The 24,536-nt window shown below is 45.3% G+C and overlaps 1 protein-coding gene across 1 annotated transcript in view; it reads right to left on the reverse strand.

Moving 5' to 3' along the window:
* CPLX4 (complexin 4) overlaps positions 1–21,478 on the reverse strand; it is a 35,597-nt gene extending 14,119 nt beyond the window's left edge. Inside the window, exons 1-2 of the mRNA XM_006892721.1 lie at positions 21,312–21,478; positions 12,320–12,407 (exon numbers count right to left, since the gene is read on the reverse strand). Of these exons, the coding sequence (XP_006892783.1) occupies positions 12,320–12,407; positions 21,312–21,478 (255 nt within the window). The remainder of the gene's footprint in view (positions 1–12,319; positions 12,408–21,311) is intronic.
* Positions 21,479–24,536: the final 3,058 nt, after the last annotated feature.

Below are 24,536 nucleotides of genomic sequence, written 5' to 3' on the forward strand. Positions count from 1 at the left end.
AACAGATGAGGGAGAGAACTATTTAGGAGGAATATATGATTAGGTATTATTGTCATGACAAGAGTCCAGAATGAAAGCTGCATAGTGGAGTGGACTAGGGAAGGGTGATTATAAAACAAAATGAAAGAATTATTATTATTATTTTTACTTCTCAAAGAGAAAAGCAAACTGGGTGGAAGGGGGTGGGCAGAGAGGAAAGTGTGCAACAATGAATGAATGGAAAACCAAAGTCTCTGTAAACGTTCATTAAAATAAAAAAAAGGGGGGGAAAGAGTTGCGTGGTCATGCAGGTAAGAGCTGATGAAGATAGGCTTGTGGCTTGGGGTGAGTCAAGAACTAACTACAAGGAAAGAGAAAGAGTCATCACAGAGTCAGTTCTGATTCACCAGGACCCCATGTGTGTCAGAGTAGAACTGGGCCTCCTAGACTTTGCAACGACTGATTTCGCAGGTGGGGATTGCCAGGCCTTTCTTCCAAGGTGCTCCTGGGTGGAACTGACCTTCCACTCTGGCACCTGATCTTCCTAACATTTTGCACCATGCAGGATGTGGGTAGGAGGGAAATTGGGGTGACTCGGCAGTCTACTTCTGAGGTTGCCTGCCCAGGGAGTGGGATGGTTGTGAAGACACCTGATGACATGGAGAACAAGAGAGGGACAAGTTTAGGAGATGTCTAGAGAATCTGTTTAGGATGGAAGCTTGCTGGATTGGTCAAGTGCCCAAGGAAGTGTGGATGCGGGAGTGAGATTTAGGGAAGCGATGGTGCTGGAAGTATAGATGGGAGAGCTGTCATCATAGAGGATGTAGCTGAAGGTGACAGACAAGTTTAGCTGTCACATTGGAAGGAATATGAGAAAAGGAGCATGCTGGCATGCCCCAAATTTGGGGGCAATAGAGGAAGGGGAGCCCATCAAGATGATGGAGAAGAAAACTTGACAGAGAATAATGAGAGTTAGAACAGTGGTGTCAGAGATGCTGAGGGAGAGAGGCTTCCAACATTGTCCAAAAAAGAAAGACAATGACAGACCATTGGCCGTATTTAGACGGATCCCTGGGCATCTTGGTGAGGAGGGTTCCAGTGGAGTGGGGTCAAGGTCAAGGGAAGAGATCTAGAAAAACATGTTTACTTAGGAGGCGCTTCTTGGTCTCAGTTGGGAGAGGAACTTTGACCTCCTTCATAAAAATGGGGCCCAGAGAGAAGGAGAAATTGCAGGTCCCGGGAAGGGAATAGTTGGTGTGATGTGCTCTAAATAGAATGCAAGCATCACCTTGGGCTGCATTAGGCATTTTGAGACTTTTGGTTGGCAGTTCAAATCCACCAGCTGCTCCACAGGAGAAAAGACCTTACCCCTTCCTCTGTAAAGACCACCAGGAAACCCACGGAGCAGCTCTCTCTGTCACATGGGTCCTATGAGAGGACACATCAGCTAACAGGTGACATCTGTTTCCAGAACATCATAGCCTTTCAACCCAGTGGAACAGGTGCTACGCTGCCCTGATCCAGAACTGACTAGATAGCGATTGGTTTGTTTTTGAAGGGTTTTATTGGTATTTTTTTTAAATTTTTTAAATAATCCATAGCTTGAAAGCCAGAGGAATCAGCACAGGCTGGACATGAATATTACTTATATAGCATAATACATAAACATGAATATTATTTATATAGCTCGTTATATAGAGAGAGCTCTGGTGGTAAGAAGCTGTGCTGTAACCGCAGAGGCATGAGGTTGGAATCCACCAGCAACTCTGTGGGAGGAAGATGAGCAATCTCCTCCTTTGCGATTACCTGTCTCTGGAAACTCACTGGAGGTCAGCCATGGGTCGGTTCTGAATCGATGGTACACCACCACCACCACAACAACAACAAGAAGCTGTATAAACCTACTCCTCACTTGGCAACATGGTTAAATTCTGCAGAAGGTATCCAAATGTTGTTTGGGGGAAACTGATGTTAGGTAAATAGAGGATGATTGCATCCTAGTACAAAAGTGGAAGCGGACTTGTACATTGCTACGTAACTTCCAGATTCACGCCATTACCTAGCTGCTAGATTATATCAAAGACAACCACCAAATTCTATCATTACATAATTGCCAACCTACTGAAAATCATGGCCCAGCCACCTGAGCGCATAAATGTAAGCATCACCAACACTGCTTTGCCTTCCACCTCGGCAGTTACTGCCAGGTACACACCATTAACACCTAAACTAGTTGGATAGTAGGTTTTCTACTATTGCCATTTTAAAATGTTGGATAACTAGATGATCGTTAAGTGAGGAACCGGCATGTACTTCAATATTTATAACAATGGATACAAAATATCACCACGCATCAAAGCCAATTCAACAAAAACAATGTAAACTTTAGATTACTGGAGTTTAACAACCACACTTATTTCATTACTTATCTGATTACTGCAATTAACAATGATCATCAAAGAACATCAGTGCGACAAATGCTCTTGTCATTAACAATTAACAGCAAAGTTGGGCTCTGGGGCTTTTATCTGTCTGTCTAGAGGGCCAGGCCTACACAGCTCCCTTTTTAAAGAAGCCAAATTTGCCTTCCCCAAATCAGCAATGGAGTAAAACTCTTCCCTCTCCCCATAGGAAGCAGCAGCCAAATAATTTCTTTAGAAAACACAGTTCTAATTCCAGAATGTGATGAAGTTACCCTCATTAGGGCTGACAGCTCCTGGGAAGACATTTTCCTCAAATCTGCTCTGGTTGGGCCTCAGAAAGGGGAAGGGCTCAGACCTGCCTCCTGCTGTTATGTAACCGCTGTGATGGTGACCCCAGCGGATTGTGAATGGGGTGCCCTGGGGGTCGCCCTGTCCTCGTTAGCTGGAGGGCATGCTGAATGTGTTGAATTCCCTGTGGACTGCTAATACTATTACTGTGTTTGTTCCCCAGTGTGGGTTTGACCAAATGGCATAGGACTGTGTCTTCCGCCAGCCAGCGCTTGGGGAGGGCAGGGCTGTCGTTGGGAGCTTGTGTTCTCTTACTGAGCATTTGCTTTGTCAGTTGTGTTCAGTGATCAATTCTAACATCACAGATGGAGCACAGAATTTAGAAAAGGTGGAGGGAGAATATGGAGCCATAGTGGTACAGTGTGTACTGCGTTGGGCTGCTTAGCAAAAGGCCAGTGGTTCAAATCCAACAGCCATTGGAGCCATTGGAGAAAGATAGGCAGCCCAGCCCGGTGAAGGTCTATCAACCCCACGGAGGGTCTCCATGATTAGGAATTGGCTCGATGGCAGTGGGCTTGGGTTTTCTGTAGGGTCCGTGGGTGCCGCAAACGTTTAACATGTTTGGCCGACAACCAGAAGTTTAGAAGTTCAACTCCACCCAGAGATGCTTAGGAAGCAAGGTCTGGGGAGCCACTTCTCAAAGATCAAGCACTGAAAGCCCAAAGCCACCCAGTCCTGCTGTGACATGGGGCCTGGACGGGAGGAATGTCTCACAAATGGTTTGGTGTTTTGGTCAAGGAGGATAGAATATGAACGTAGGTCCACAATAGGCTTTGTGACCCTGGACAAGTCCTGTGGTTTACACAGGAGGGCTGAAATTCCACACTGAGTGGACACTTAGGTTCTAGACTTTTCTGTAGTTCACACACACACACACACACACACACACACACACACACGAGTTTAACTGGGTTTGAGGCCTTGGGACCGTAGTCTTGGGAATAGTTCAATCAACTGGCACCATTGAGCTCATAAAGACAATGTGCTACATCCTAGTTTTGTGAGTAGAGTCTGGGGTCTTTAAAAGCTTGTCTCCACTCAACAGGAACAAAGGGAAAAGGAGGAAATTGAAGATTCCAAGAAGAAAGTAATCCACAGAACAAACAGTCTACAGGAACCACAGCCTCGAGACCAGAGAACTAGATGGCCCAGCTGACAGTTCTCAGCAGGGACACAGGAGATGGTTTTGAATAGAACGGAGAACACGGTAGAATAAAATTCATACTTAAAAAAAAAGAAAGCTTGATTGAGTCACTGGACCAGGGGACCCCGAGACTACTGTCCTGGAGGAGTCTATAAACTTGGCACTCTGACTACTCTAGCCAGTGACACGTTGGCTAGTAAAAGAAATCACATCACTCATGAGTGTTGCTTTAAATAGTTCTCTCTAAATGAGACCTAATGTTAACTATTTCACCCTTGACCACAGAGAAGGAATAGGAGAGAGAGACACTAGATTAGTGGAAACAGAATCATCTCAATTTTTCTTCAGTTGCTGTCATTTCTAACACTATCCTCATTCCCATGGAAATACACCAGGCCCTCTTTCCTGGTGCTCCATGAAGCTCGCCAACCTGACCCGGCTCTGGCCTGCCTTCATGAATTATTGCCTCCAGCCTGGCATTGAACATGGTTTCTAGGAAGGCAGAACGTAGCCTATCCAGGCTAATATAGCACCCACTTTAGAAAAATGTGCATAATATGGTGTATTGTATTAAAAAGGAATCCCTGTATGGTGCAAAAGTCTAATGAGAAATCTCTAGCCTACTGGCCAGAGGGGGCTCTGGTGGCCTCGTGGCAGGAAGCTGTGTTGCAATCCCGAAGGCACATGGTTGGAATCCACCAGCTGCTCCCAGGGTGAAAGACGGGCAATCTCCTCCTATGCAATTAACTGCCTCTGAAAACCTGCTGGGGACTCAACTATGGGTCAGTTCTGACTCAATGGTCCACAACGACAACAACTAGCGAAAAGGTTGGTAGTTCGTCTAGAAGTACCTCAGAAGAAAAGCCTGGCAACCTGCATATCAATTATCACAGGGTTGAAAAGCTTCTGGGTCTGGCCTCCCCTGTGCACACAGGGTCTCCATGGGATGGAGACATTTAGAGGACAACTGTCAATGGCCATGCCACCTTGAAAAATCTACTAAAGAGCAATGGTGCCAGTTTAAAAACTAAGGTGTGCCTGATCCAAGCCATGGTCTTCTCAATTACTTGTTATGCATCTGAACGCTGGACAATGATTAAGGCTGACAGAAGAATTGACGCCTTTGAGTTGTGTACAGAATATCCTACGGATTGCCATAAGAACAAACAAGTCTGCCATGGAGAAGTGTAGCCAGAGTTCTCCCTGGAGACGAGGATGGAAACTGGTCTCACAAACTTTGGGCATGTTGCTAGGACGGGCCCTTTCATGGGGAGGGACAGCATGCTTGCAAAGGTGGAGAGTCGGAAAAAGACAAAGCTCCTCACACAACAAAGCTTCTCACATGATGAACTGACATAACGACTGTAGCAATGGGCTCAAATGTATCCAAGATGGAGAGAATGGCACAGGATAGAACAGGACTCAGATCGATTGTTCATGGGGTCGGTCTGTGTCACAGGGGTCTTGGGGGCACATAACAACAACAATAACAACACCATCAGCAACCACAATAACCCCACTAATATTTTTTTTAATGAATGCTTGTTTGGTTTTGGTGGTGGTGTTTTGTTTTGCTTTTAAGCTAACCCCCAGCCATTTCTGTCCCTGTCCCGCGCCTGGTCCTTGCTCCAATTCCAGTTCAGAGGATGCTCTCGGCTCACGCGCGTGGGTTCCCTGTGGATGCGGCGGCCGCTGCTCCGGGAACACCAGGGGGCGCGATGGGGCCACCGGACACGCAGAGCCGGACGCGCAGGGAAGGAGCCAGGCAGCTGCCGCGCGCCAGGGGCGCAGATCCTGGCCTGGAACTGCTGGGTTCTCAGGGCTCCATTTGCAGCCCTGGGGCTGCTGGGGCGACCACCAGAGCCTGGTTGGTGAAAGTAGGGGTGCGAAGGGGGTCTGGGTGCGTGGAAGAGCGCTGATGTCCCCCAATCCTGACTCTGGAACACGTGAGAGCTCAGGAGAAGCGCCAGGTTCCCGAGGACAGGGACGCTCCGCTTCAGGCCTTGTGCTGCGCTGGGTCCTGGAAGCCAGACGCGAGACAAAGCGCCCGCTGTGCCCTGGCACAGGCTCCTGCTGCTGGTGATTTCTACCCGTGTCCCACCACCCTGTGAACAAGTGAGCACGAGTGCCAGCTGAGCCGCCTGTGGCGAGGGCTGTCCTTTCCACCTTATCCAAGTGTCTGCACTTAGGTCTGGGGGCATCTGTCTGCCCCCCAACCTCAGGGCACGGTCTTACATAATCAAAGCCCCAGTTGGGTCCTCCATAGGCGGAGGAAACCCCAACAGCAGGGCCTGGCTGTACTTACTGACTGTACTTACTGACTAGTCAGGAGCGCACCTTCTCACAGTATAGTGAAAAGAACATTGGGGTGTTTTTGCTTGTTTTTAATTTAATTTTTTTCTACTAGTTTATTTACAAAATTTGAATATAAATTCGAACAAATTCTTTCCATTTCCCTCACCCCCTCACTCATCAAATTATACAACCCAATGATTAATCCCCTCCCTCTGCACGTCCACATCTCTCTGCTTCCAGCCTCTCCCACCCCTCCTGGATCTTATACTTATTCTACAATAATGGTTTCATACAATATTTATCCTTGTGGGACTGAGTTAGTTCATCCAGCATAATGGAAAAAAAAAAAAAAAGAAGAAGGCCTAGTGGCAAGAAGCTGCCCTGCGATCCCCAAAGAATGGTTTTTGAAGCTGTTCTCTCTCGATCAATCGTCAGTAAGCTAGTGTACGTCTCTGCTTATGCTGTTGACTGAAATCTACCTCTGATTTCTAGGAATGATGGCCCCTAAGGGTTGTGCACAAAGTCAAAGTCATTGCCTAAAGTCGAACAGATTGACAGCTGACCCTCTAGCGGCTTTCCAAGTCTGTAAATCGCAAGGGAGGAAATGGTCCTTCTTTCTCCACTAAGCAGTTGGTAGATTTGAACCTCCAGAGGGGTGTGGTCTTAGGGTTGGCCCCCAAACACCCTACAGACTAAGACACCAGACACCCACAGCATTGTGCTCAGGGGACTACACTGTCATTGTTTTACAAAAAGCAGGCAATTGCTTTTTCTCCCACAATGGGCAAATTCTTGAAACATTATGTTTCATCATGATTTGGGAATTTATAGGAACTTTATGAATCCATTTTTACAATGTTGTGACCATAATGTGAAAGCCTCCCAGGCAGCAGTTAGACCCCAGTTGCTCTGTGGGAGAAAAGATCAGATATCCGCCACCCCAGAGATTACCCACAGCTGGTGGGTCGACCCTGACTCCCAGAGGGACTGCCCATCAGGTATCCGAGTCTGTGAATCTTAACCGGAGCAGACTGTCTCATGGTTTCCCTAGGATTGGTGGGAGGATGCTCTTCTGGTTGGCCGCCCACAAGGTTTTCATAAACATTGCAAGCTAGGAAATCTTAGGGGACAGTTCTACTACACACTCAATAGATCCCCATAAGTCAGTACTGAATTGACAGCAAATGACAACCACTATGTACTAATATATGTTGTTATATGCCATTGAGTCGCCTGTGACTCTTAGCGATCCTATGTATAACAGCTCTGAAGCCTGCCCTATCCTGAGCCAAGCCTCACTGACTCTGACACACCTAATCCCTTAGCCTCAATCACTGGTCATCAATCCGTCTCATCCAAGGTCTTCCTCTCCTGCTCTGTCCCTCCACCCATCCAAGCATGATGTTCAAGGACTGGTCCCTCCTGGCCAAGTACCCAAAGTATGTGAGATGGAGCTTCAAAATCCTTGCCTCTAGGGAGAAATTGTTTTCATCTTCTCCAAGACAGACCTGTTTGTTCTCCTGGTGGTCCATGGTATGTTCGATACTCTTCGCCTGCACCACAACTCAAAGTAATATATAGTGACGTCTATATTCAAACATAAAGGTATGTGGTTCAAGTCCACCAGCTGCTCTGAGTGAGAAGTATGGGCAATCTCCTTTCATGCAATTTATGCCTCTGAAAACTCACTGGAGGGTCAGTCAGCTATGGGTTGGTTCTGACTCAACAGCACACAACAACCACAAAAATATATAAGACAGGGAGCCCTTGTGTAGTGTGTGATATTTAGAGGCAGGAAGTTCAAATCCACCAGCTGCTCCATGGGAGAAAGATGGGAAATCTTCTACTGTAAGGATTTACAGTTTTGGAAAATCAGTGGGGGTTTCAGTGGGTCAGAACTGACCCAACAGCAGTGACTTTTATTGTAGAAAGAATTTGCTCATTGTCATCGACTTGCACTTGACTCACAGCTCACTCTCCAGTGAGTGTCCTAGAGACTGTCCTTCAGCTGGGAGGAGACTGTCCATCTGTCCCCTCAAAGCAGCTGGGGGATTCAAGCTGCCTGCCTCTGGACTGACAGTGTAACCAGAATAATATAACAAGGATATTCAGAGAAACAAATTATGCAGAAAGGCCCTTAGGATTACATCATCAGAATGGTAGAGCCAGCATTGAAACCCTTTCTACATCTCCAAGAAATGACACTGAAACAATGAATAACATTTCTCAAAGTTCTCAAAAAGAAAGCCTCAAACATCGCTCTGTTGCCAAGCTGTTGGTCAGCATGTAGGTTTCATTTCTGCTTCATTCCAGACTGGATCTGAGGGGCAGGGGCAGGAGTGGGGTTTAGGAGTGGAGTCTGAGCCAGCTTCCTGCACGAGGACCTCAGCCAGCCAGGGTCATGCTGGCGGGGCAGGAAACTCAGCAGACAGGGAGAGTCAGAGGACAGTGTTTGGAAATGTCACCCTCCACAAAGCAAGCACAGCGGGAGAGGGGGAGCATTAAACCTGAAAAAGCGGATGGGGCAGAAAGCCAGGGCATTCTTTGCAGAATTTCCTGATTGCAAATGAAATTAATTTAAGCTCGAGTAAGACTTGGTCTGTACTGAGAGCAGAACTTAGGTGTCTTGATGTCTCTGTACTTGACTTCCCCTAAATTTAGGTGATTTTACAGTGGCCTCTGGATGACACAGGTCCTCTCCCTTCGCCTAGTGCCTGGAGCTTCGGGAATCAGCTCTTGAGGGAACCTGATGCAGCTTTCTAAACCATCTAGCCCGACTGGAAATGGTGTCCACACCTGGGAAAGGTTAGGGACACAGAGGGTCTTTGTCTTCTACAAGTAGGGGATGTTCTCAAAGGAAGGATGCACTTTGGGAATGGGAAGTGAACACCTGATGACAAGGTGATCTCCAGGTGTGTGTGTGGGGTGGAGACAGAGAAGGTGGACCACAGGGACAAGGTGTAGGTCTTGTCACCACCACATACAGCATTGAAGCAGGTTATCCTGGGTCACTTTACATACAGCCTCTTCTCATGAACTGTGGACACAACCCAAGACTCCAGGTGTTCACCCTCAAAGGCAGCTCGGCAGGTAAGACTGTGTGGGGTAGTGACCACACCACCGCTTCATCTCCAAAATAACAAAAGGTGGGGGCCCTCAGGTACTTCCTGATCAGGAGACCTGCTGTGTTGGTTATGGATTGAATCAGTTTATATTTATAACTAAAGAATGCCCAACCCAAGCCATGCCATTCTTTTTCAAATAATTTTTTTTCATTTTAATTTTTATTTTAATGAAAGTTTACAGAAAAGTTAGATTTTCATTTATACACTATTGCACATTTTACCTGTCCCACCTCTCCCCAGCTCACTTTTTCTTTTAAATACCCACTCATTGTTGCACAATTACCTCTCCCATCTCTAGTCCTCTTTGTAGTATGCCTCTTATCCTGGGCCGTTGTCGTATGTATAATGCCTAAACATTTTTAAGTGCTTCGTATGCATCTGAAAGTTGGACAACTGATAAGGACGACTGAAGAAGAACTGATGCCTTTGAGTTGTGGTGTTGGCGAAGAGAACTGAGTGGCCCACAAACCGCGTGCAGAACAGATTTGACTTGAAGGAAGTATAGCCGGGGTTCTCCTCAGAGGCAAGGAGGCTGAAACTTCATCTCACGAACTTTGGGTGTTTTGTCAGGAGGGGCTAGTCCTTGGAAAATGACATCATGCTTGGAAAGGTTGAAGGGTTAGTGAAGGAGAGGAAGACCCTCCGCCAGATTGACCCAAGGACTGAGCTTGAGCGTGTCAGAGGGTGAGAATGGTGCTGGCGAGGGCCAGGTTCAGATCTCATTTTTCATGGGCTTGAAATGAATTGTAGTCAACTCCTAACAAAAACATGGGTTGAATTGTGTCCCTTGCCCCTACGTATGTTCTGTAAGTCCTACTATACATAGGAGAATACCCACTATCCACCGCTATCAAGCCAGGCCTAAATTCACAGAGACCTTTCATGGGGTCTCCAAGGCTGGTGGTTTTGAACTGCTGACCTACTGGTTAGGAGCCAGACTTCCCTGGTCTTCTTCATTTGGAGAAAGGACATCCTTTTTATGCTATTGAGGCAGAATTGCAATGAGTGTACACTGTGCCTTAAGCCAGTTTCTTCTGAGATATAAAAGAGCCAATTAAGCAAGTAGGGGAGGGGGTTAGGATTAGGGTTAGGGAACATGATAAGAGAAGGAAGATGCCCCATCACATGAGGAACCAAGAAACAGAAGCTGAAAAGAGATAAAGACCTTTCCCTGTAGGAGAGAAAGCCATCCCTGAAGCCCGCACTCTGAATTCAGACTTCCAGCCTTCTAACCTGTGAGAAAATGCATTTCTATTTGTTACTGCCCTTGACGTGTGGCGTTTCTGTTACAGCATCTTCCAATGACTGAGACGAGGGAGCTCAGCGGCTTAGTCACTAGAGGGTTGCACTGGAGGATAACCACCTGGCCAAATGACGGGAAGAGATCCATATCTATTCCCCCCAAAAAGGGGATCTGACAGAGCGTGAAAATTATATAACAATATCATTACTATCACACACAAGTGAGATTCTGCTGAAGCTTATCCAAAAGCGCCTGCAGTAGCCCTTCAACAGAGAACCGCCAGATGAGCAGGCTGGGTTTAGAAGAGGCCGTGGTATTAGGGATATTCTGGTCAATGCTGGATGGATCTTAGCTGAAAGCAGAGATACCAGAGGAATGTCTATCTCTGTGTTGTTGACTATGCAGAAGCATTTATCTATATGGATCACAACAAATTGTGGCTGACCTTGAGAAGAATGGGAATCCTGGAACACTTAATCATGTTCATATAAAACCTACGCTTGGAAAGAGGCAGTCATCAGAACAGAGCAGGGAAACACTGCATGTTTCAAAATCAAGAAAGGTGTACGCCAGGGATACAGCCTATCTTCATACCTTTTTAATCTGTATGTGGGACCTCTGTTAGAGAAGACAATAACGGCTGAGAGAAGAAATGGAAATGCATAGAGGTTGAAGACTAGGATTGGGTCTGTACGAACTCTCAGTTCAATACTTGCTGCATATATCAGAGAGCTCAATTAAAAATCAGACCAAAATATGTGCTAGTATATATATATATATAAAATCTGTGTTTGTTATATTGTTGTTGTGTACCGTAGAGTGGGAACTGACCCATAGCTGACCCTCTGGTGGTTTTCCAGAAGCAGTTAATCACATAGAAGGAGATTGCCCATCTTTCTCCTGTGGAGCAGCTGGTGGCCTCAAACCCTGTGCCTTTGGGATTACAGTGCAGCTTCTTGCCACTAGGCCATCAGATATTTATTCTATAGTTGTATATATAATATACACATGCACATGTATATATTATAATTATAATTATAATTATTATTATTAATTATTATTATATGTATGCAGTTGTAGGTAGCTGTAGAGTTGGAACCAATCCACAGCTGACCCTCCAGTGGGTTTTCAGAAGCAGTAAATTGCACAGGAGGACATTGTCCATTCTTCTCCCAAGAGCAGCTTGTGGATTCAAACCACACACCTTTGGGATTGCAGTGCAGCTTTCTTACCATTAGGCCACCAGAGATCCATATGTATTTATTTATTATATACATGTATGTTGTTATTTTTGTTGTTGTTAGGAGCCATCAAGCACAGCTCGTAATGACCCTATGAACAGCCTGACCCCTGCCCTATCCTGTGTAACCTCGTCATCTGACACAGTACATACATACACACTTACTACACATCTATAAATACGTGCACACACACGTTCGTCACTGTAACCCTTTGCTGATGGTCAGCTCCTCCTTATTCCTATTGATTAGGACACCAACCATCGTTCCTCTGCGTTACTGTTGATTGTCTTCAAGTCGAGCATGACTCATAGCGACACTATGAACAAAAGGCCCCTCTACAGCTGTTGACATTTACCAAAGTTGACGGAGTTTCTGGAGGCCTATTGGTTAGGAAGTGGATGTGGCTCCGGCATATGCACACACACATTCATGAAGGTGGCTCTTTGCCGACGGTCAGCTCCTCTCCGCTCAGCTCATATCCATCAGGACACCATTGTTGCTCTGTGTTAAGCGCCTCTTACCTTTGGAAGTCTGTATTTCTCTCGCAGATGAACTCTCAGGCATGCCCTCTCTGCCTTTTTTTGTGTAAATGCAGCGTCTCTTTCCATCCTGAAAGTTAAGGAAGACAAGTTAAAGGCTCTCATAAGGAGGTAGCACTCAGGACATCACAGTGCCTCCTCCATGCAGGACACCCGGATGACACTTCCCAGGGCAGCTGAGTGCTTATGCCCCCTTGAACCTAGCCCTCACTCAACATCTGATCACTGCAAATTGAAAATCACGTTTCCATTCTTCTGCTTGGAGGCACGTTTCCCTCCTCACTTGTTCTATCACCGTAGAAAATGTATTGTAAATTCTTTTTTGCTTTAAAAAGAATGTTTCCTCAAGGACCCAGGCGCCACCCCATCTCAGATGTGATCCTCAGGGAAGACCTCAGCCCTGCCTCGTGGGAGGAGACAAGCGAACCTCCCCATTTCCTGCCAAAGACTATCATGCAGTTTTATCCAGGAACACCGTCTGAAGGCTGTACCCAGCTCTAAGGAGTCACGTCTTTCCGTCTTTGCAGTCTTCTCAGCAGAGGTGTTGCTGTATATCAGACTGTGACTGAAAGCTTATTGAACAAGAAAACGTCACTTCTGTTTTTATGAAAGCAGTTTCTGGGTTGGGGTAGATTCTGTTTTCAGTAAGTTTTCCCCAACACCTCGCAACTGCCCACAGCTAAATTGATGGCCATGGCCCTTCCTGCTGGTTGTGTAGGACTGGACCAGGCTAGGCACTGCCCTCTGTTTTGTTGTTGTTAAGTGTTGTCCAGTATGACCCATAGAGACCCTATGAATAACAGACCTGAACCCTGTCCTATCCTGTGCCATCCTCACACTTCCTGACACACTAGAGTCAAGGTGTCAATCCACACTGCCATTTAGTCTTTGGAAATTTGGCCCTGGGAGAAAGACAGAAATGGACAGCATGGCTGTAAGTGGTACAGGTTGAATGGGAAGCAAGGCTTCCTCTCCACCTGTCCTGCCTGTGGTCTGGGTGACAGAGAGATGGAGCTGGTGGCTAAGGAAGAGAGGCAGCCAAGCAGAGATGGGGGTTATGGGAAGTGATAGGAAAAGAGGGTGTCCTTCCCAACAGCCTCCTGGCACCTGGCTTAGATGCCCCTTTACCCGCAGCCCAGTGGGCTTTCTACTCATGGGTTAGGGGAAGCATCCTGTATCCTTACAAGAAGTTTCATTTTCCATTTCAGGTGGATTCATTAATTTCTAACATGTGGTAGCACAAATGGTTTGTACTGGATGAATCAAAAGATCACCTCACAGTGACCCCCCAGGACAGAGTCTGGCTGACCCGTGAGGTTTTCAAGGCTGAAATAATTATGGAAACATATTGTGACATCTTTCTCCTATAGAGTGGCTGGGGGAATTCAAACTGTTGACCTTTAGCTCAGCAGCCAAACAACAGTGTTTCACCACTGTTAAGCTGTTAGTGAATTATTACTAACCTAATAATTTTAACCACGCAGTGTTCCTTTGCTCTGTTTGGACACTAGTTTCCTGGTCTAGGTTTTGCATGAGCACAATTAAGTGTTGTGGGATTCCCATTCTTCTGAATGTTAGTCACAATCTGTTATGGTCCACTCAGTCAAATGCCTTTGCACAATCAATAAATCACAAGTAGGTGTCTTTCTGAGACTCCTTCCTTTCAGCCAAGATCCATCTGACATCAGCAATGATATCCCTGGTGCCATGGCCTCCTCTAAATCCAGGATGCATCTTAGGCAGTTCTCTGTTGATGTACTGTTCTAGCTGCTTGGAGTTATTGATTTTTTTCTCTCTGTTTATTAATAATCTTCAGCAAGATTTCACTTGTATTTGCTATTAATGATACTGTTCAACAATTTCTGCATTCTATTGCATCACCGTTAAAATAAAGAAAGGCGTGTATCAGGGCTGTATTATCTCTCCACACCTGTTTAATCTCTAGACTGAACAAATAATTCAAGAAACTGGAGTTTATGAAGAAGAATGTGACATCAGGATCAGAGGAAAGTTCATCAACAATCTGCATTACACAGATGGTACAACCTTGCTTGCTGAAAGTCAGGGGGGCTTAAGTACCTGCTGTGAAAGATCAAAGTCTACATTCTTCAGTATGGATTACACTTCAATATCAAGGAAAAAAATGGCCACCACTGGGCCATTATGCAACATCATGATAGATGGAGAAAACATAAAATTGTCCATTATTTCATCTTATTCAGATCCACAATCAACACCCTTGGTTGAGAAAATTAAAATATGTGCAGCTTTAGGGAAGTCAGCTGTCAGGGACCTCTCTAAATTACTGAAGAGTAATGATGTCAGTTTGAAGATTGAGGTGCACCTGATTCAGGCCGTGGTATTTGCAATCACTTGCTATACATCTGAGAATTAGTTTGTGAATAAAGACAACAGAGGAATTAATGCCTTTGAGCTGTGGTGTTGGAGAAAAATATTGAATATATCATGGACCATTAGGAGAACAAACAGGTTCATCCTGGAGAGGTTGAAACCAGGCTCTTCTATGGAGGCAAGGATTCTGAAGCTACGTCTGATGTTCTTTGGGCATGTTGCAAGGAGAGACAAGTCCTTGGAGAGGGATGTCATGCTTGGGAGGGTAGGCAGACAGACAGCAAAAGAGAGTAAAACCCTGGATGAGATGGATTGACTCAGTGACCGGGGTAATGGGTGTAGGTGTGTCAGAGACAAGAAGGTTGGCTCAGGATAGAGCAGGGTTCAGAGTCATGTACCTAGGATCGCTAGAGTTACAGGTGACATGACATCACACAACAACAACATAACATTGAGAAGAATGAGAACTTCAGAACAGTTAATGGTGCTCATGCAAAGCCTATAGAGTTGTTCAAACAAAGCAAGGGAACACTGCATGGTTTAAAATCAGGATAGGTGTGCACCTATTCAATCTGGATGCTGCATAAATAGTTTGAGAAGCTGGACTACATGAAGAAGAACGTGGCCTCGGGATTGGAGGAAGATTCATCAGCTACCTGTGTATGCAGATGACACAATCTTCCTTTACAGAAAGTGAAGACTTGAAGCACTTTCTGAAGATCAAAGACTATAGCCTTCAATATGAATTACACAGCTCAGCATTACGAAAACAGAAGTTCTCCACACTGGACTAACAGGCAAAATACAGAAACGATCAATGATTTCATTTTACTTGGAAAAAATTGTGAGGATGACTCAGATAGGACAAGGTTTCCATTTATGTTTACAGGATTGCTATGAGTTGTAGTTGACTTAAGGCCACCTAACACCAGTAGTAACAATTGGTCACTTGTATACTGTTGTGAAGTGTTTGCTCAATTCTTAGACCCGTGTGTGTGTGTGTGTGTGTGTGTGTGTGTGTGTGAGTGTGTGTGTGTGTACCATCAAATCAGATCTGACTGGTACAGGAGGAGATTGTCCCTCCTTTCCCGGCAGAGCATCTGGTGGATTTGAACCTTGCGCCTCTGGGATTGTAGTTGCAGCTCCTTGCCACTAGGCCACCAGAGCTCCCCTCTTAGACCCATTTTTGTGTGTACATTTTATTGTGTGTTCTTTATCTAAACTAGATTCCTGTCCTTCTTCAGAGAAACATTTCACACATCATTGCTCTCAGTCTGTGGCTTACCTGTTCATTTTTTATGGTGTTTTTTAATAAGCATGCAGTTCTAAGTTTGATGGAGTCTAATTTATCATTATTCTTTCACCTGTGGTGTTGGCGAAGAGTTTTGACTATACCATGGACTTCAAAAGAATCAAGAAATCTGTCTTGGAGGAAGTGTAACCAGAGTACTCCTTAGAGGCAAGGACGGTGAGACTTCATCTCACCTATTTCGGGGGCATGTTGTCAGGAGGGCCAGTCCCTGGAAAAAGGCATCAGGGTGGGAAAGGTATGGGGTCAACAAAAGATAGGGTACCCTCATCTAGATGGTTTGACTGTGAGCTTGAGCATGGCAGAGAACTGAGGATGGCACAGGAGAAGGCCAGATTCAGATCTGTTGTCCAGAGGGTCCCTCTAAATCATAGCCAACTTGACAGCACCCAACAACAACCACAATATATCATAAAAATATATTGTTACTGTTTTCTGGGTCTTATTTAAAATTTTTTTCTCCACTTTGGAAGTTACAGAGGAATCATCTGGTTATTTTCTAGAAGCCTTTTAATATTAGTTGTATGTTTAGGTCTGTAATTGATACAAATGAATGTATAGGGTGTGAGGTAGGGGTCCAACGTCAGTGTTTTCTATTTGTTTCAAAACCATTAGTCGAAAGGACTTTTCTTTTTACTGTTGGATTATTTTGGTACCTTTGACTAAATAACTGTATAAACTGAATTGTTCCATTTGTTAATTCAATTCAGATGTACTAAGTACAGGCTCAGCTCTTTTAGGTCCTGATTTACCTATTGGTCTGCAGGATTTTTACATATTTTGATGTGTCAGAAGTAGCATTCTAGAGTTCATATCCAACTCCATTCACTACACGGAGTCAATTCTGGCCATGAAGGAAAGAGTACAACTACCCCATTGGGTTTCTAAAGCTTTCAATATTTTTGGAAGTAGTGCAGCTCCTTTCAGAGCAGCTGGTGAAGTCAAACCACTAAATTTTCATTTTGCATTGGTTATTTTGAAACCAAGATGCCAGAGTATATAAAAAAATATTCTTCAAGGAGAGAATATACATACACAAAGATGGTGCCATTGGCTCAAAGTATTTTTGAAACTTTTGTTTTAGAAAATACTGGTGAGCCAGTTTACAAACTACTAGTTTTCCCAAGCAGAATGTAAATCCTGCAGACAAGACTATCCTATCTTCCATTTCAGGATATCACTCACTGTGCCAGCACTTCATGCTGCTGTCACTGAACCGATTCCAACATATAACACCCATGTGTCAGAGCAGAACTGCTCCGTAGCATTTTCTCCTCTAACACCCAGTAGAGGTCCAAAAATACCGCCAAATAAACAAAGTTCAGAGTCAGTGAAAAATGTTCCCATAGCAATCAGTGCCCCTTAACTTAGATAAAGGGACTGCTCAATGTAACAGAAAAATAGAGGCTAGACTGTCATTCAGTTTATACCTTCCTAAGTGTTCTGTTCTGATATAGATCTCTTTCAGCACTAATGTTACCAGTAGTGATTTTTTAAAATCTAAATCCAGATGTGGAGTAAAGTGTGCAGCAGCATGTCCAGCTGGGCACGCATTTTTGGTTTATAATTTGAATCAGTCAGGCTTTTTTAAATTGTTCTTTTTATTATTATTTTTGAGTGTGTACCATCAAATCGGATCTGATTGGTACAGGAAAAGATTGTTCCTCCTCCAGCAGAGGATCCGGTGGATTTGAACTGTGTACCTCTGGGATTGCAGTGCAGCTTCTCACCACTAGGCCATCAGAGCTCACCAATTTGAGTCACTCTTACAGCTTTCTCAAGTAACAGAGATGAATTTAGGCAGCTTTCATTTGCAAAAATTATCCTTTTATTTAAAAAAAATACCTTTAAAAAAAACCACCCAGTTTTACAAAACCTAAACTTTGGCTTCACACTCCCCCCCTTCATACACTTTGTTTTATAACATTATGACACCCACAATGCAACCACATTCCTCCTCCTTCCTCCCTGTGATTCTTGCTTCCATTCATCCTTCTACCCTACCCTTTTCTGCCCCCTGAGCTTTATTCCTGCTGCCCCTTTGATTTTGTATGGCTGACTCCTGTCATGGATACCTCTCTCATGTTACTGTTCACTCTAGAGCCCTATTTATTGTTTGGCTGAAATTCAGCCAGAGAGATGGTTAAAGTTCCTTGGAATAATTACATAAGCTTTAGATAAGTCTGCCACCATGGGATCTCACCAAAGTCCTTAGGAGCAATGATGTCAGTTTAAAGACTAAGGTGCACCTGATTCAAGCAATAATCTTTCCAATCCCCTGCTATGCATGTGAGAATTGGGTAATTAATAAGGATGACAGAAGAATTGATGGATCTGAGTTGGGGTCTTGGGGAAGAGAACTGACTATCCCATGGACTGACAAAACGACAAATAGCTTTGTCTTGGTAAAAGTGCAGCTAGAGTGTTCTTTAGAGGCAAGGACAGTGAAGCTTCATCTCACATGCTTTGGGTGTGTTGTCAGGAGCGGCTAGTCCTTGGAAAGGGACATCATACTTGGAAAGGTGGAGGGTCAGTGAAGGAGAGGAAGCTTGACGGATTGACACAGTGACTGCAGCAATGGGCCCAGGTGTGCTGGAGATGGTGAGAATGGTATAGTGAGCACAGGGTTCCGATTTGTTGTTCACGGGGTCACTATGAGTCATGTTCAACTTAATGACATAGAAAAAAAATACCATGTAGCCTTTCTGTACATGTGAGATGTGACGAACCATTTTTGCGGGCTACTTTTATATGTTCGTTATAGATGATGACTCCTTTGACAACTCAGGCAACACGCTGGGAGCACTGCCCCTCTGTAGCCATGAGGAAACAAGTTGAACCCATGGTTTTGCCCTAAGTTTTCAAATTGGGTGACCACAGAGATTAAGAATATCTTTACATGCATAAAAAGCCGATTAGTTGGCAAATAACCCAATCCACTGATTGACCACAGCATTTGACCATTTTGAGCTGTGATCTCTCCAGATACAAAATGAAGGAAAACTAGGGCATTCGGTAATCAAACAGATGCCCTCTCTGCAATCATCGTTATTGCCTAGGTGGAGTAAAGGATGTTTTACCTGATCGAGGGGTAGACTAAATTTCTGAACATTTTCTTTAGTCCATTTAAACTTGGAGCATTTGGTGCAATTGTTCGAGCTTATTCATGATCCCTCTTCTTCCTGTACGGCTTACAGGCATGGCGTGAACTCTCATGCCATAGGCTGAACAAGCTAGTATTCAAGATGTGCTGCTGCTTCTGCCTGGAGTCTTATCTTAGCAGTTTCATGTATGTGGGGACTGTGTGTCTCTTCCCAGCAGAAAATATTAAAGGCAGCGTATAAACCACAACACGGACACAGAAACCTTCGTTCAGACACACAGCGCACTTTCCATTAAATGCAGGTCTGAGCTTTTTTAGTTCCTCCCAAGTCCTTAACCTTTCCACCTATAATCATCTTACACAGGATTTAAGCAACTGTTATGTAATTGATCATGAGCAAAAGGTGTTGGTGGAGACCGTTACTGTAAGAATGAGTATAAGGATCCAGGAGGGGTGGGAGAGGCTGGAAGCAGAGGGATATGGATGTGCAGGAGGAAGAGGGGATTAATCATTGGGTTGTAAAATTTGATGGGCGGTGGTGAGAAAGATTGAAAGAATTTGTTCAAATTTGTATTAGAATTTTGTAAATAAACTAATGAAAAGGCAAAAAAAAAAGGTGTTGGTGGCAAAAAAGGAATACTTTTCATTTGTAATAGATGACAGACGTTTACCCTCCAGAAGCAAACTTCAATTCTCAGTTGACTATTACGACTCTTTCATTCACTTGACCTTAAGCCGTTAAAACTTACTTCTTGATTACCTTCTTTTAAGGCTCAATCTTCAGCAGTGAAATATTGTTTGGAATATGCACATTCACAATACCAACATAAATTGTTGAGCATGCTTATTACATCTTATGTAGCCACGAGAATGTCCTTATTTTTTGGAAGTAATGGCTGCAATGTTTAGGAGTGGAGTCTAATAACGCCTGAGATGCACTGAAAAGTAGTTACCTGTATATGTAGGCATCTATCTGTCAGCTGCTTGGACAACCTCACATGATTTACAGCCTGTGAAAACCACCAGAGGATCAGCTATGAGTCGGCTCCAACTTGATGGCAATGAGTTTGAGTTGGCTTTTAAATCTACTTACTTGCTCATCAGCAAATACAGAAACATGTTAACTGTCAATTTTACATATTACAAAGGACACATTGTGTATAGACATATATAAGTACTTTTGTGTATATTTAGAATTTTGGTCCAAAGCAGGCCTCACAATCATTCACAGGCTTTGGGAAGCTGAATCTTAGGACATACTTGTCCTGTTGTATTTTTCTGAATTTTCTTTACATACTCAAAATTGTTGTTGTTGCTGTTGTTGTTAAGTGCCATCGAGTCATAGACGACTCACAGCAGCCCTATGAATGAAAGACCTGAACACTTGTATAACTTTCTTCATTTCTCCAAGTTCATAGGGTTTCCAGAGACAAGCTATTATGGAAATGGATGCCACTCCTGTTTCCAAGCTTGTTTTAATTGGGGAGTGCCACCAAACACTGTCCACCATGGGTAACCATTAACACATTTGGCACATCAGGGTCACAGTGTTTAGCATCACAGCAACCACAAGTTACCTCATACTCAAAATTAGGAAGTTGTATTATTTGTTCCTTTTATTCCACCCCCCAAACAAAGTGGTCTCCTCTTTCAAAGATAGTGTTTACAACATAAAACAATTCTGCTTTTACTTTTTAAAACAACAGCAACATTGTAATTGCCTTCACCATGCCATCCAACTAAACATTATCTAGTGTTTCTACGACCAGTAACAAGCTTGCTGGCCCCTCCAAGGTCAGTCTTCCTTGCCTGTACCCGCATCTGACCTTAAAGGCTGTCTTCAGCTTGTGAAGTCCTAATTCTTCTATTTTGAAAGCTTTCTACTTGCCAGGAAGACTATAAAGAGAGGTAAAGACTCCCAGTGTTTCATATGAACTAAAACAGCCGTGATCAATGTAGGCCCAGACCAGGAAGTGGCCAGCTGCCTTGAGAAGGACACTGTGAATCTTTTTTCCATTTACCACCTTTGTTCATACAGGGAGCACACAGCAGCTACTGAGGCTGGGAGATGGTTCACTTCATAGAAAGCAATGTTAAGAGAGAGCAAGAGAAAAGGCATCATCTACCTGGGATACACACAGTGGGGGATTATGGGAAACTGCTGGCTGAATGCCTTTTGCTCCTAAAGCAAAACGAGGCCCTGTACTCACTTCTCCTCTATCATCTGCTTCTGGTACTCCTCGTACTCCTCTCTGGTCATGCCGTGAACAGCCGCCGGGTCGGACGGTTTGCCTTCTTCACTTTTTTCCTCGGACCCACCACCAAGTCCCAAGTTCTTCACCTGGTTACTGATCATACTTTTCACAAAGAAAGCCATTGCTCCTGCCCCAGAAAAAAAATCAAATTCTCAACTCAGACTGAACCTGCAAAGCAAAACCAAACCCCGAAAGGACTGAGGGCTTTGGCCCTGAGCGGCAGCTAACAGCGGAGGCCTCTCCACTCGGTGTCAGCTGTTCAAGGACAGGCCGTGGGGAGGAGCGGACTGGGGCCCTAAGCTGGATTAAACGCTGGACTCCTTAGTGTCCAGGGCAGATGGCTCAGATTACTGCAACACACAATCAGATGCACCGACGACTGTCTGAATTAATACACTAAGCTAATTTTGGAAGGAAAAAAATCTCTTGCATTTATCCACTGCTCTCTCTCACATCCGTTTCTCATTTTTAATTATAAGCACAGCAGAGCAGGTTTTAGTGAAGATCCCTGCTTGGGTTAAATCACAGCTGACCGATTGCAGAGCTCTCCTGGCGTTTCCCAATTCTTTTTTCCTTGACCACCACTTCCTGTTGAAATCAAAAGCTGGTGAGGCTCAAAATCCAGAATACTTCGTTAAATGAGAATAGTTCTTCCCAGTCACCGTTTTAGCTCATCGGCTCTGAGCACTGGGCGAGGATGTGATGTGTGGTGGCATTTCGTGTGGCTCCAGTGGGCACTGTGTCCTGTATAGAAATGCAAGATTGGGGTGAGTCTGGAGGACAGGGCTGTGGGGTTTTAGATGAGAGCAGGAAGGTTCGGCTTCTCCAACAGGGAGATGTTTGGAAACCATCCACTTCACTCTTTTTTTTTTTTAATTTTTTTAAAATTTTTTATTATTTTGTGTGTGTGTGTGTGTGTGTGTGTGTGTGTGTTAGTGTAGCGTCAAATCAGATCTGACTGGTACAGGAGGAGATTGTCCCTCCTTCCCCGGCAGAGCATCTGGTGGATTTGAACCGTGCGCCTCTGGGATTGTAGTTGGCAGCTCCTTACCACTAGGCCACCAGACCTCCCCCCTCCACTTCACTCTTGATCCTCTCTGATGCAGATAAGAACATCCCTGAGCCCTTGGTATGTAATGGAGCGTCGATTGGGTTCTATCTTGACGCTCTCTGGTGAGTTAGACTGCTGAGAGGTCAGGGGTTTGAACCCACCCTCAGCTCTGAGGGAGATGTGGCAGCTGTTTCTGTAAAGTTTTACAGCCTTGGAATCCCTAACGAGGCAGTTCTAGTCGGTTCTGTGGGGTTGCTGCAAGTTGGAATGGACTTGACAGTAGCTTTGGGTGTCCCAGGCAGAACTCTGGGTGACAGTTTTTAACAGAGCAGTCTCTCAGTGGCTGGGGCGTTCTTCAGGTTGATGGAGGGAATGATAAGGGCCGAGACCCTAATTAAGGGGAGCACCTTGCTGAAATCCAGTACTCAGAGACTCGCAGGGCAGGGAAGGAGAGACGCGGGCTGGCTGTGGCCTGCGCTCAGTGCTGCTGGTGAGAACCAGCCCTGTCAGAGGGAGCCCTGGTGGCTGCTGGCTGAAAGGTCAGTGGTTTGAGTCCACTAGCTGGTCCAAGGGAGAAAGATGGGCAGTCTCATAAAGATTTACAGCTTAGAGCAATGGTGGAGTGTTCCCATGAGGCGGAATCATTCGACAGCAGAGACTTTAAAAGCCCATTTAAAACCAGGTGTTAGAGCTTCGTGGGGACCCAGGTGTGTTGGAGCAGAAAAGTGAGCCGGAGGGTTCCCACTGATTATTCTAAGTGGCTCACCAGGACTGTCCATCAAGTAGTTTCTGGGAGGATGGTGCTTCCACGGTCCTCTTACTCCTAGGATACCTGCACCACCTGCAGCCTCGTCCTGTGTCAAGATGACAATTTCCAACGAGCTGTACTCAGAGCCGAAGGGCCTGCCTCCTTTCTGTCCGTCAGTCTCTGTGCACAATCCTGACGTTATGTACCAGCTGCGTGGAGATCCCCCAACCAGGGCGATGGCGTCTTCAGTGAGGTCTTGAGCCATTGTACAGTCCGCTGCCTCTAGAGTGTTCTTGGCGGAGACTGAGGCTGTTTTGGAGTCGGATTCTTGGGACATGAAATGTTTTCCTCCACGAGCAGCCCTTTTAGGGGCCCCAGGCCACACACGCCCTCCCCACTTCCCAGTGATGTTCAGGGATGGTGAATCTGAAACAGCGTCACGATTCCTAGACTATTAATCTTTTGTTGACACTTTTGTGATTTTTAAAAAATTTATTATTTCTTGTGGGTGTACCGTCAAATTGGATCTGACAGGTACAGGAAGATTGCTCCTCCTTCTCCAGCAGAACATCTGGTGGATTCAAACAGCACACCTCTTGGATTGTAGTGCAGCTTCTTGCCACTAGGCCACCACATCTCCCTATTGTCTTAATGGTCAGGTTGGCTCAGGACAGGGCAAGGCTGAGAGTCATTGTTCATAGGGTTGCTGTCCACTCGATGGCACCTAAAAACAAAACCAACATTCCACCTAAGCTGTAAAGGGTCTTTTCAGAGAAAACCGTTCCGACGCCCTCATTCTCGGGCCTGGCAGTCTGAAAACGGTGATGTGCATCAGCTCCCCCTGCTCAAGGCCTGGGAATGCATCCTAACTGTCCCCTGTGGAGACGACCCTACAGCTAAACATTCCCTACTGTTCTGCAAACCCACAAGGCCCAGGCCTCCCAGCTCTAACCGTAGAAGAAAGCAACGGAGAGCCCTCTCCTCCAGCTGGCCACAAACCACCCCTCGGCTGGGTGCCTGGACGTCGCCACCGTTTCAGTGTGCAGCACTGGCTGTGAAGGAGGTTGACTCAGGCGACACAAAGGCCCCGGCGTCTGGAGGTGTATAACCACGCCCAGCAGCTCTGGGTGCTGGTTCGTGCCCTGCACGGAACGTGGCAGAAATGGTGTCGCTGCTGGGCCGGTGCGGCAGAAGCGAAGAGAACGAGCAGAATGCTGACAAACGGGGAGGCCCCTGAGGGTGGCAGAACCCGACACCAATCAAAGCGGTTCAGAGGAAAACGAAGGGCAGAAGCTACTTGGTAGCTGACGAGGCAGCTGGACATACCTGGGATTCGTGGAGGCTCCACAAAACGTGGGGCTTCCCCGCCTTTTAACAGCTC

This window comes from Elephantulus edwardii, unplaced genomic scaffold, assembly GCF_000299155.1.
Source record: "Elephantulus edwardii isolate Elephantulus edwardi_28Jun2011 unplaced genomic scaffold, EleEdw1.0 scaffold00118, whole genome shotgun sequence".
In the NCBI taxonomy this organism is placed as follows: domain Eukaryota; kingdom Metazoa; phylum Chordata; class Mammalia; order Macroscelidea; family Macroscelididae; genus Elephantulus; species Elephantulus edwardii.